Consider the following 12,654-nt stretch of genomic DNA (forward strand, 5'->3'; position numbering starts at 1 on the left):
GTTCCAAAACGAGAGCCCTACAATAATCAAACGCGCTCAAAACACGGTACATAAATAAAAGACAAGCGCATAAATCAAACACCACATAACATGAAACAATTACACACAAAGACATGATGGGAAACAGAGGGTTAAATGCATGTAGATTGATTGGGGAAATGAAAACCAGGTGTGTATGGAACAAGTCAAGACAAATGGACATATGAAAAATGGAGCGGCGATGGCTAGACATACGGTGACGTGGATTGCCGAATGCCGCCCGAACAAGGAGAGGAGCCGACTTCGGCGAAAGTCGTGACACTTTCAAAAACTGAAATACCCTACTCAGGCAGAGAAAGTATGGGTAAGTGCATACTTGGAGTGTGTCTGAAAGTGGGCGTTGCAAAAAAAAGTGGGTGGATCAACAGCCATGGGCGTAACATCAGTGGGTGGATCAACAGTGATGGGTGTAACATCAGCACTCCATTATTGGTTAGACCAGCCATAGCCAGGTGCACCGTGGCTTAATGTCACCCGGAGCGAGCGGACCACAGGGGAGTGCCATCACTTACCCCTGGTTCTAGGGCTCCTTTTGTGCCTGCTTGCTTCTCAAGTTGTTCTTCCTCCCTTCTGCAGATCCAGAACCAGTCCCAGCACCAATCCAGATCCCATTGGCCGGTCCCAGCACCAGACCACGAGGTGCGGAGTAGGGAACAAACACCAGACCTTCACCCGGAGCGTGCGCACCACAAGGGAGTGCCACAATTGACCGCCACAATTGACCTCCAGGTCTAGGGCTCCCTTGTGTCTGCTTGCTCTTCAGGTTGTCTTTCCTCCCCTCTACAGATCCCAACCCAGCCCCAGTTCCCAGGGCTGGGTTCCTGTTTTCTCAGAGGCCCACAGTCCCAGCACCAACCCCTGGATTTCCAGCCCTGTTACGACCACCATTTCTAACCTGGCCCCAACACCAACCCAGGTTTTCCTGGTCCCAGGCCCAGCACCAACCCTGGACAGAGCACTGACCAACCAGAACTGCCACCTTCATCCAGAAACTGCCAGCTCAACCCTTCCCCTCCCCATAGACACATTGTGGACTGACTGACGGACTGAATTGACTGACAGATTTTTCTCATTCCTGTTTTGCTTTGTTTCTTTTCTTTTTTCCCCCTCTTTACTTTCGTTTGATTGCATGACTATTTTGTTTGCTTAATTTTAATTGATTACTTATAGTTTGAATTGTTGATTATTTTGAATTTTGAATTAATGTTGGACTGAATTTTTACTTGTTGAACATTTTAAACTGTAATGAATTTTGGAATAACTCTTGCTACTGGTGATTCTCTGATCCACCTCTACGCAGTCGACACCATTCTGTATACTTCTGGCTCTTGGGACACTGTGTTAACAAACCTCCAGACGAGCTTCAATGCCATACAACTCTCTTTCCGTGACCTCCAACTGCTCTTAAATGCAAGTAAAACTAAATGCATGCTCTTCAACCGATCGCTGCCTGTACCTGCCAGCCCGTCTAACATCACTACTCTGGACGGTTCTGACTTAGAATATGTGGACAACTACAAATACCTAGGTGTCTGGTTAGACTGTAAACTCTCCTTCCAGACTCACATTAAGCTTCCTATTTTGCAACAAAGCATACTTCACTCATGCTGCCAAACATACCCTCGTAAAACTGACTATCCTACCGATCCTTGACTTCGGCGAAGTCACCCAACTACCTCATCCCCATATTGTTTTTTTGCTCCTTTGCACCCCAGTATCTCTACTTGCATCTTTCATCTTCTGCACATCTATCACTCCAGTGTTTAATTGCTCAATTGTAATTATTTCGCCACTGTGGCCTATCTATTGCCTTACCTCCCTAATCTTACTTCATTTGCACATACTGTATATAGACTTTTCTATTGTGTTATTGACTGTACGTTTTTTTATTCCATGTGTAACTCTGTGTTGTTTGTGTCGCACTGCTTTGCTTTATTTTGGCCAGGTTGCAGTTGTAAATGAGAACTTGTTCTCAACCTCCCTACCTGGTTAAATAAAAATGTTTACATAGCAGGTTAAGATAACTAATGTAGCAGGTTATGAGAATTAACGTGGCAGGTTAGGATAATGAGGATACGGTTAGGAAAATGGTTAGGTTTAGCTAAATGTAGCTCTTCAGATGCAAAATCGTTCAATCTCAGAAAGTGTTCAATTGCAAAACAATCAAGTACCGTCCTTCTGACTGACATGCGCAACATTGCGTGTGCGCCGAAGTGTACGTATCACACAAAAGACAGTAAAGCGAACTTCTCAAATCAAATATGTAGTATGTTTACACAAGCATATGTTACACCCCTGAAAAAGGGGAGAAAGAATCACGAGAGTGATAGGTTAATGTTTACTCATTGAGAACTTTTAGTGCAATGAGAAAAAGACCGCGAATTCTCCGTGAACTTGAGTGGAGACCAGAGCAATCGATCTCAGGCTCATAGATTAAGAGCATTTAGTAGATCACAGATTACTTTATTTTGTCATGGGTAAAAGTGTTAATCAACATAACGTTTACACATTCCTCTTACCATTCGTACCCTTTGTATGCTTGACGGATTTTAACACAATTATGTAAATGTTATCAATCTATCAACTAATACTGAATGCATGATCTTCTTAACCTTAGATGTTTTAAGATCCTCACATACTATGAACTTACTAATACTTTTTAATGTATAACAGGCTATTAGTATTTCCTTTAACCTGTCACACATACGCTGAACATACATATTGTTTTAAGAATAAAGCTCCATAATTTACTTTCCTACCATCATAACTTCGCTTTTCCTGCTAGCTGTGTTTAACCTGAACGAGCCACCGTATTGCGTCACATGTTGACTTCAGCAATTTGACCATGTGACTTTCTGTGGGTTCAGATGCTAGCTTTCGATATTCCCGACAGTTTTAGAAAGTCAAGATTATAACTGAAACTGTATTTTGCGTTTTTGACATTAGCTACAAGTATTATAAGGACTTCATTCGAGTTTCTTGTCGTGTATGACATACAATAAAGTTCTCAATCGTTTGAAATAAGCTACAACGCTACAGTGTGTTGACATATTAGCTACCTAGCTAACTTGCTAGCCCATTGGCCAGTTTAAGGGCAAAATCAAAGAGGTGAGTAGTTTCATGTTAGCAACATCATATTTTTTAAATCTTCAGAGGCATTGTGGCATGCCAGCTAAGTAGCTAGTAGTAAAAACGCTTTTAAAACCACGAACTCCCAAGTTAACTTGGCTAGCTAACGTTACAGTCTATATGGCACCAATTTGACAGTACTAGTAGCTACCTGTCACAGCTACCTGTCACGTTAGTTAACTTGTCATGCACTGCGTTAGCTAAACGTCACCGTGGCTTGACTTGGTTTTATATTGTTATATTAAGTGTAACCCAGTTAAAATAGATTTGGAAACACAATTAAACGTATTATTTTGTGTTTTTGTAGCTATGGCCTTCTACAAAATAGAGCTGTGTCATATGCTTTTACATCATGTAGAAATTGATGACTGTATAAATTAGTTGAATGAACCATTGTCGACATCTTTACAGAACAAAACAGATTTCAGCTATTGTCGTTTATATTATTGTGTGTGTGACTGTGCCCTCCTAACGTTAGTTCACTCTGAAGACCAGGCATCATCAGCCTGGCCACTTTACAGCTCTTACCCACACTAGATTAAACAAATTCTAATTTTGGTGGCAATTCAAGACCATGACTATGTGATTCTTTGAATCTGGTGGTGTGTTGGGGCTGGGCTGAAACAATAGCCTGCACATACAGCAGCCCATCAATACCAGAGATGCCCAGTAAGTAACCTTGTACGAGTTAGAATAGATATCCTGTTTTTGTAGCGTGAGGCATGTTGATGAACAAGTATATCCCCTGGACATGACGCTAGTCTATCGCAGGTCCTTACCCCCAATCTATCTACTTAATGCGGGGTGCCAAGCAGAGACACACTGGGTCCCATTTTTACTGGCTTTGGTATGACTCGGTCAGGGATCGAAATCCCAACCTTCCAATCTCAGGCGGACACTCAAACCACAAGGTCACTGAATTGGTTAGAGTTGCCCAGCAAAGCTCTTAGATTTGCCTTCAATGTTTTCTCTTGGCCCGGTTGGTTTTGGGCACTGCTTAAAACCCAGAGTAGTACTGATATTCCTATGTCTCTCCAATCTACAGCTACAGATGCGGCTAAAGGATCCCTTCTCCTTGAAAGCTGCCGACATGACTAAGCGGACTAACAAGCCGAGGAAGCCTCGAGATGAGGAGTCGTCGGACGAAGTTAGCGGTAAGATCATGGGAAGCTCATGCTCCCTGTTGTGATGAAAAAAACATATGTTTCTATATAGGCTGCCTAAAGAAGTTTAATTGACCCAATAAGCCTTCTGCATGTTCTGCTCTAGTAATGGCTAGTCCAATCATGTCTGATTCATTCTATGGCAGGGGATTCGTGTAGTTCAGATTATGCCTTTATTTGACATCTATTGTAAATCTTGGTCATTAAGGGATTTGTAGATGCTGGGTTAGCGAGCAAAATGTATGTGACTTCGTGCTCCTCAGGGCTGACCTGCCAGCATGTCAGCAAGGCAGTGGACCTGAGCTCAGTCAAGAAGGCAGTGACCTCGAGCATGTGGTCGATGTGTTCAGATTGCCTGCGGGAAAGGACTATGATAGATGGAGAGCCAGCCAGTGGCCACGACATCCTCGTATGCCTCAAGTGCGGCTTCCAGGTGAGCTTGGACTTTGAAAGCTTTTATCTAAGGTGGGAGGATGAAGGTTTTGTCAATATTTTGATGTATGAATTGCTGCACTTGACATGTGTTTCAGAAATTAAACACTGTTTGTTTCATTTGTAACAATCTGACCGGGAAAGTGTATGGATGGTGGTAGCCTATCTAAGAAATGGTGATCCAGTGATCTTTAACCCTTTCACAGGGCTGTAGCCAGTCAGAGAGCCAGCACTCCACCAAGCACCACCAATCCCTCCACCCTGAGTCCCACTGCATCACCATCAGCCTCGGCACCTGGAAGGCCTGGTGAGGACCCTACAGCAATACATGGAACATACAGATTATAACAGGACAACACATTTTTTTTTTACAGCCATTCTGCCGTTCCAAATAGGCTAGTGTAGCACTATTCCTGTCCCTTCGTGTTCGTTGTAAGCAGAGGATCTTGAACTGAAAAGTTATTTGAATATTTACGTTTTGCCTCAGAATATCTCCAGTAAATGTTGTGAGCAGTAGTTATTCACACCACCTCAAAGAATGACAATTCCGTATCAGTAATCTGTGGCTTTGTTTGTTGCTCTCTCTATCTCTCCAATTCGTTCACAGGTGTTTTGAATGTAATGAAGAGCTCTCCACTCACTGCAATAAGAAGGCTTTGGCCCAGACCCTGGACTTCCTACAAAAGCACTCTGTCAAGGCAGCCTCAGGTAACCCATTCAACACACCTGACAAGGCCACGGGTTGCCAGCCACTCAATGAAAGGTGATCAATTTTAGGTATATTTGTGTAGACTAAGAGAACAGCAGGCTACCACTTGAAATGAAAAGGGGTGGGTAAACAGTGCTATACCGTACAAGGTGCTACTACAACTCCCACTTCTTTTTAAATTTAAATATGAATGTTTCTTGGCTTTGACAAAGGCACTGGACTGAATGAAAAGCTGAAGAATTTAATAGATGAGTACGACTATCCAAAAAAAAGATTCTGTCTTCTAAGGCTAGAGCCTAGATTTCCAAGAAGCCACTTCAGCTTCCTTTCACTTCTGTGTATTTTGAGTGCAATTGCTATTGTTTTTTTTGTTTTTTACAATATGTGCTAATACATAGAGATACAGGTTATTACTGAATGCAGAAACCCTCTGTGGAGACTCTTCTCCTCTACAAACTAACATTGGTGCCAGTAACTCCATTGATGTTCACCTGAAGGTGTGGAGTTGATTGCAACACACCAACTCCCCCTGGTGGCCAAGGCTTTTTGGATTCCAGAATCCAGACACCTTTTTCTTTGCAGCTGTGGCCCATAAAATTGTTAACTAAGGATGTGCATCACTACTTTCATGAAAGATTCGATACACATCTATCTGCATGGGCTCCGATATGATACAGGAATGATGCGTTTTACTTAGAAATGATTCGGTTTGATTTGGGGTGCGAATTAATGTGAAGCGATTCGATGCACTAAAATGTATTGCAATAACACATTTCTATTTAAATTAATTTCTGCTGCTGAAGGGAGCACAGGAACTGGATCTGTCTGAGGTTACTTCAAGCTGAGTGGCCCTCTCTCTCTCTGTGTGGGTGTGTGTGTGTGTCCATGGTGTGTGTGTGTGTGTCGATGGTGTGTGTAGGCAGCTGAGCCCAGACTGAGTATCTACCACCCCACTATCAGATTAGGGGTGGTGGAAATGTATGCTTTTTGTCCCCCTACTTTTTATCTGAAATCACCATCACCCACTAATTAACTTGTCATTTTTACAGATTCAAAATGTTTTGAGCTAGTACTATGTCAATATTTATATTTAGAAATTAGCATGGCATTTAGCCAATTAATATTATTTAGCTTTGGATTTTACCCTGTCTCGAAAGCGAATGGTTTAGACAGGGTTCGTCAACTAGGTTATGTCTCGGGCCAATTTTTTTCTGAGCTAATAGTCTGCGGGCCAGAACATAATTAGTATATAAGTATGTTAGCACAATTAGTTGGTCTACACTACAAATTGAACAACATTTTTAACACATCTGATTAGTACATGATAAATTCAGTGACAATAACATAATAATTTTGATCTGATCACGCTCATAAAATCACCATGCCTCTAGTCAATTATTATTTTTGTCTTTCTCTGTGTGTTGATTGGTGGGGAAAAACAGGTCTACGTAGCCTACTGTAGACTACACTACTTTTTCTAATGTCAACATTTGTTCAGAACAATTAGCTTGATAGCAAGAGAAAATGTCGCTCTCAAAAAGTATCAAAAGAAAAGAGGATAATGAAAATGGAAGTTTCAGGGAAGATTGTACAGAGAGATATGCGTTCATCTTACCATATTTTCCCAATGCCAAGCCAGTGTGTCTTAGTTGCAATGAAAATGTCGCTGTTTGCAAAGAATTCGATCTCCAACATCATTATGAATCTCAGCGTGGAACTTTCAAAGTGGCCTTCCTGCCCCAGACAGAGGCCCGACGCAGAAACATTGAAGCCTTAACTGCAAGTTACGCACACTGCTTTTTGGGCTGACATATTCTGTCACTTAAACAGGTTAAATCTGTAGTTACAAGGAAGAGGGAAAACTGTTGTGGACATGGTGGAAAAACTTGAGGCCTTTACTTCGAAGTTTGAGTTGTTCGATTTGGACTTGTCATCTGGAAGGCTACTGCACTTCAGCACACTGAAGAAACGACTGCAGGCCGCAGTATTGTCACAGAGGTGGTGGAAGATCTCATCAAGCACCTGAGGGACAACTTCACCAGATTTGAAGACTACAGCATGCCCAAAGATATCATTGCGTTAGTACGTGATCCTTTCACAGTCCGCCCAGGTGGAGAATCCTCCTCCCTTGCTAAGAGAACGATACTCTCGCTGGATGAGGCCTCAATTCAAACTGAGCTGATTGAATTCCAGACATCCAGTCAAATCAGGGATGCACTCAAGAATGCCGAGTCCTTGTGTGTTTTGGGTGGGATGCTCAGAGGAATACAGCACAATAAATAAACTTGCATTTTATGTGCTAACAATGTTTGGATTGACTTAGACCTGTAATAGTACTCATTTTCCTCTGTACGCAATATAGACTCACGACAGGAACCGGCTTTCACATAAGTCTATCGAGGTCAAAAGCACATCCATCTCACCCGACATCCACAAGATTGTGACCGAGGGAAAATACTACTTTTCCGATTGAGTAAGTAGCTTAGTGGCCTATATGACTATTTAGTAAATACTAACATTATCGTGAGGGCTTATCCAGGGATATTTAGGTCTCAAGCTGACAGGATTTTCTGTTTGTTCTGTCGTTACGGGAACAGGCTATTCCGATACCTTTTCTTCTTTAAATTATTGTTTTATTTATGCTACATTTTTGGCCGGTTAGGCCATATTTTTTTTTTTGTGGAAGATGCTGTTAAGCGTCATAGTCTAAGCCTACCTCAGCCAGTTGTTATTTTACATAGGCATAGGCTCGGAAGAAATAGACTCCAATTAAGCCCTCGTTGTTTGTAAAGTCAAATAGAATGAAGATTATTGTTTAAATGAATTACTCGACTGGTGTAGTTTTTCTCTATGTTGCCGTGCAACACTTCCATAACAAGTTAGCTATATTATCAGCACCAGGAGCTGTTCACCTCCTATTGATTGCACTGCGGTTGCAGCTTTACGTTTCAGCAGCACAACAAAATGTTCCGCTGCCTGCTTTATTAGTTGACTGTCTCCTGCATTCTCTCCTTATGAATTAGGTTAAAATGTAACTTATTATTTATTTAGGTAGGGTAACTTCCGTCTTGGGACATTGCATTTGGGAGTTTTTGCATCTCGGGTGCGAGATAAAAAAAAAAAAAAAATAAAAAAAAAAATATATATATATATATATAGAGAGAGATATATTATTATTTAGATATATTATTATTTATTTATTTTTTGTTAAAAAAATATTCATAATTAATTTGGGGGGCCAGTTGGGGAACCCTGGTTTAGACTGTTTGGAATTTAATCTCTGACCAATGAATGCGAAATGATTGCTGTCCTTTATGAAGTTACGCTGTTCATGTAAAAATGACCAAATACACTGACACTTTAAAGCAAAACTATTTCTTATGATGAACCTGGACAATCTAAATAAAATCTGAATGATTGAAAACCCCAATCAGCAGTTGGATCGGAGTTGCTGCTTCCACTCCCGTAGGCTACACAACTCCGGTAAAACTCCTGTACAATTGTCTACAGCGCATTTGCTAACAATGACCTAACAATTTACATTGGTTGTCACTCAACTAAAACAGCACTGTGTGCACAGTTATTATCTGACAGTTGTATGCACTTACATGCATAAAAGTTCGATAGGCTACTAACTGAAGGAGAGGACGCAACAGTTCAGTCACAACAGATTTTTTAAACGTTGTATTTATTTTTGTAATGAAACAATATGAGTAAAAAACATCATTAGTGAAGGCGATTCTTAACATTTGAATGGGTTTTCTGACCAATGCAGGCTTAATTTGGATCGGTTTGTACTGCAACAGATGCACTCATCTTACGCATCAGTCCCCGGTTCAAATGTTTATTGGTGGGTCATTACATCCCTATTGTTAACCATCATGTTCCGTATAGGTCAATAATCCTCTGAGAATGTTGCATGTAATAAAAGGTATTACTGTACAAATATGTATACTAATAATTTGCCGTGATTGCATCAGGTTCAAGAATGTTTTCAAAGCTTTGTTACAGCACATTTCTGCATTTAAAATATGCACTGAGGTGTGTGTTAAGTTCACGGAAGCTGTGATGGCCTCCCCATTCATGTTGGTCAGGGCCACAGTATGGCTTAACTGCTGACATCACTGAAATGAAAAGCTGCTGTTTGGAGGCCACACAGGTGGCAACAACTGAAAACGTGTAAAGCTGATTCATTGTACAGCCTTTTCTCCTATTGAAATGATATGTAATAAGCGATTTGGTAAATTATTTTGTGAAGGGGCTTGTACAGTATTCATTTCCTTGGACATTTCTGTATTCTGTCTTTTCTGCACTCGCCATGACTGTTTCCTGATTCTGCCTCTTCACAAAAGTGGTTTTGTAGCCTAGCCATGCGTATCCCACACTGTACAGACCATGCCAATTCCACCTTATCCCAGCCAGCCAGCTGAGCCACCCTCACCCAGTCCACCACATTCTCCTAGACCCCCACCCCCATCTCCCGAATGGTAGATTCACATTCCTTGTGATGCCCTGTTTAATAAAGTTCCCTGGCCTAAAGACTACCAACTGCCCTTACTGATCTGCCCTGTGGATGTCCCCTGCCTGTTCTGAGCCTCCTACCTCCAGCTCTGCTGCTCTTCCTCCCGCCTGCCCCATGTTCATGTCCAAGCTTAGGCTGGTCCACCACAGTCAGTCAGGCAGGCTGTAGTGTTGCGGGAGTGACGCTCCAGTTCCCCGCCTGTGCCGCATGGCCACACTCATTAGTGGCATTATTCGCTTGAGCGACGCTCCCCGGCTGGGTTCCCTGAAGAACGAGAGCAGCTGTGTGGGGTCCGGCCACTGTGCTGAGCCCCCCCCCCCCCTCTCTCTCCCACAATCCCTCCCACCTCACTGTGCCCCCTGTCCAACGCTGCATGTCTCAGCACCTCTGGGAAGGGCCTGTGGGTCATACATGTGGGAGCCAGGGTCCAACAACGACTCCAAAGTTCTGGAGATAAACAGCTGCAGCGCGTTCCCAGGGATGAACACACTCAATGACTGGACACACACACACACACACACACACACAAATTCCTTCAATTGACAAGCATTTCACTTTACCCACAATAACATCTTTTAAACATGTGTATGTGACAAATCAATTTTGATTTGATTAGAACTGTATAGAATGTGTGAATAGGTACATTATATACATTTTTTGGTATCTGAGTTTGTTTGTGTTGGGCTTTACAAGTCTCTTCCTGTGTCTTAGAAATCACAGAATGGTGCTGTACCTCCAGTATTATTTCCCCAGCTTCAAGGGCACTGCGGTCTGAACATACCAGTATCCAATTAGATTCTCCAGTCCTCCTCTCACTAGCCTTGACAAAGCGTACAGGACTACACAGAACTGAAATTCCATCTTGTTCCCTCATAAATTACTTTCACTCTTGTTGTGATGGCAGATCTGGGCATTCCTTTTCATAAAACATGGTGTTCTCTCTAGATAACTTCCTGTCACCCATCTACTCACTCAGTAGAATAGACAAAACCTGCACGATGCATCAGTCACATGTCGATGTCCCTGATCCTTTGTTTTTTGATCAGTCCCTTTGAGTCTGTGGGGGTGGCAGGGGTCCAGTGTTGAGGGGTCACAGAGGGTGAACACTGCTGGGCGCCAACATCCCTCCCTTTACCTTTACATTACCTGTTACCTTTCTTCCCACCTGATTGTTCCACACCGGCTGGGAGAGAAAACAGGCAGCCATTGTTGTGGTGAAAATGGACTGCTGCTGTCAGATGGGGAGCTGGTGAAATTGCATTTCTGCTTGAAGGCCAGGTTTTTAGGCAGAGTCTGTTTTTGTATTCTCTTTTTACCATAGACCCCAGGCACAAAAGAGCCCCAGCAAGAATTTTTCTAAATCCATAATAGTTTTTACAACAACAGCTCAGGGAAGAAAGAAAATCTATTAACTGTACACTCTCACCAACAAGGCCTTCAGCTCAAGTACCAGAGTCCCACTAAAAGGAGACATGACCTCAGGGAGCTAGTCTTCGGCTTTTAACACAGCTGGGGTGTCTTTGTGGAGGAAATTAAAATGTTTCCTTTGAATAGGCATCAGAGCTTGGTGCTCGCTGCGTTTTGCCCATTATTTTCTGGTAGTGAGAAATGTTTCCCCCTCTCTTTTGTTATTAGTGTACTTGCAAGGACACACACAATTGTATGGAATCTTTACTTATTGCTATTATACTATTATATTTTTCTTCCACATGCCTCTCCTACTCATATACCGAAATCGATGGCTATACGTTTAATAGATTGCTTGTGCTTTTTGAGCTGATACTTTTAATTACATTTTTAAGACCAGCATACAATCTCATAACGTCTCTATGACCACAATATTTCAGTATTTAATGGTCAATAGAATTTTTTGAACCACAGCTCGATTTCTAAAGCTGATGACATAGAACTGGGGATTCTTCAATACCAAACGAGAGAACCCATGTCAACTTTGTTAAAGGGACAGTGCAGTCAATAACATGATTTTCATGTTTTCTTAATGATATTTCCCCACTATGAGGTTGAAATAACTTATGATAATGCCATTTTACTAGTGTAAGAGCTTTTTGTATTTTAATTTCAGCATGTTTAGGTGGGATGGAGTTTTTGGCCCACAGCATGACATTACAATCTGATAGTATTATTCTGACAAATGACCATGTCATAATTTATTTGCATAATGTATCCTCGTACTTTGAAGGGGTAAGCGGGGTAGGCTCTAGACTAGAGTCTAGTTGATCCTATCTGCCAATCAGGGCTGTGTATGTAGAAATATTGATATTTGTATCGACATACCGACGCGATCAGTGTGACGACCCTCCCACTCTGTCTGCCGAATTCTTTCTCTTTGCTCTTGTTTTCCTTAATAGGATGTCGGTGGGCGGAGCCGGGAGTGTCGTCAGAGAAATGGGACATACCTGGGCTCGGGTCTGTCCCAGGATAAATGCACCTCTTCCCCATTTAATGGGGGAGACTCTCTCTCCATGCAGACACCTTTATAGATTTTGTTGTGGTATTTTTGTGGCCTTTTGGTTGTTTGCTTTGGCACCTTTCAACACACCGCATTATCACATTTATGCATGCAAAACACTCACCTACATTACTGATTACACACACCATTGTTAATTGTATCGAGTTCACTTTAATAAATATATTTTGTT

At 42.0% G+C, this 12,654-nt stretch overlaps 1 protein-coding gene across 2 annotated transcripts in view; it reads left to right on the plus strand.

The window, feature by feature from the left end:
• The first annotated feature begins 2,869 nt into the window (after positions 1-2,869).
• Positions 2,870-12,654, plus strand: part of LOC129857793 (ubiquitin carboxyl-terminal hydrolase 45-like) — a 44,138-nt gene continuing 34,353 nt past the window's right edge. For both annotated transcript variants that reach the window (XM_055926368.1, XM_055926369.1), the window contains exons 1-5: positions 2,870-3,147; positions 4,214-4,322; positions 4,595-4,764; positions 4,970-5,070; positions 5,371-5,471. In XM_055926368.1, the coding sequence (XP_055782343.1) occupies positions 4,220-4,322; positions 4,595-4,764; positions 4,970-5,070; positions 5,371-5,471 (475 nt within the window). In that variant the 5' untranslated portion in view covers positions 2,870-3,147; positions 4,214-4,219. The remainder of the gene's footprint in view (positions 3,148-4,213; positions 4,323-4,594; positions 4,765-4,969; positions 5,071-5,370; positions 5,472-12,654) is intronic.

Source organism: Salvelinus fontinalis, chromosome 6, assembly GCF_029448725.1.
Source record: "Salvelinus fontinalis isolate EN_2023a chromosome 6, ASM2944872v1, whole genome shotgun sequence".
Lineage (NCBI taxonomy): Eukaryota > Metazoa > Chordata > Actinopteri > Salmoniformes > Salmonidae > Salvelinus > Salvelinus fontinalis.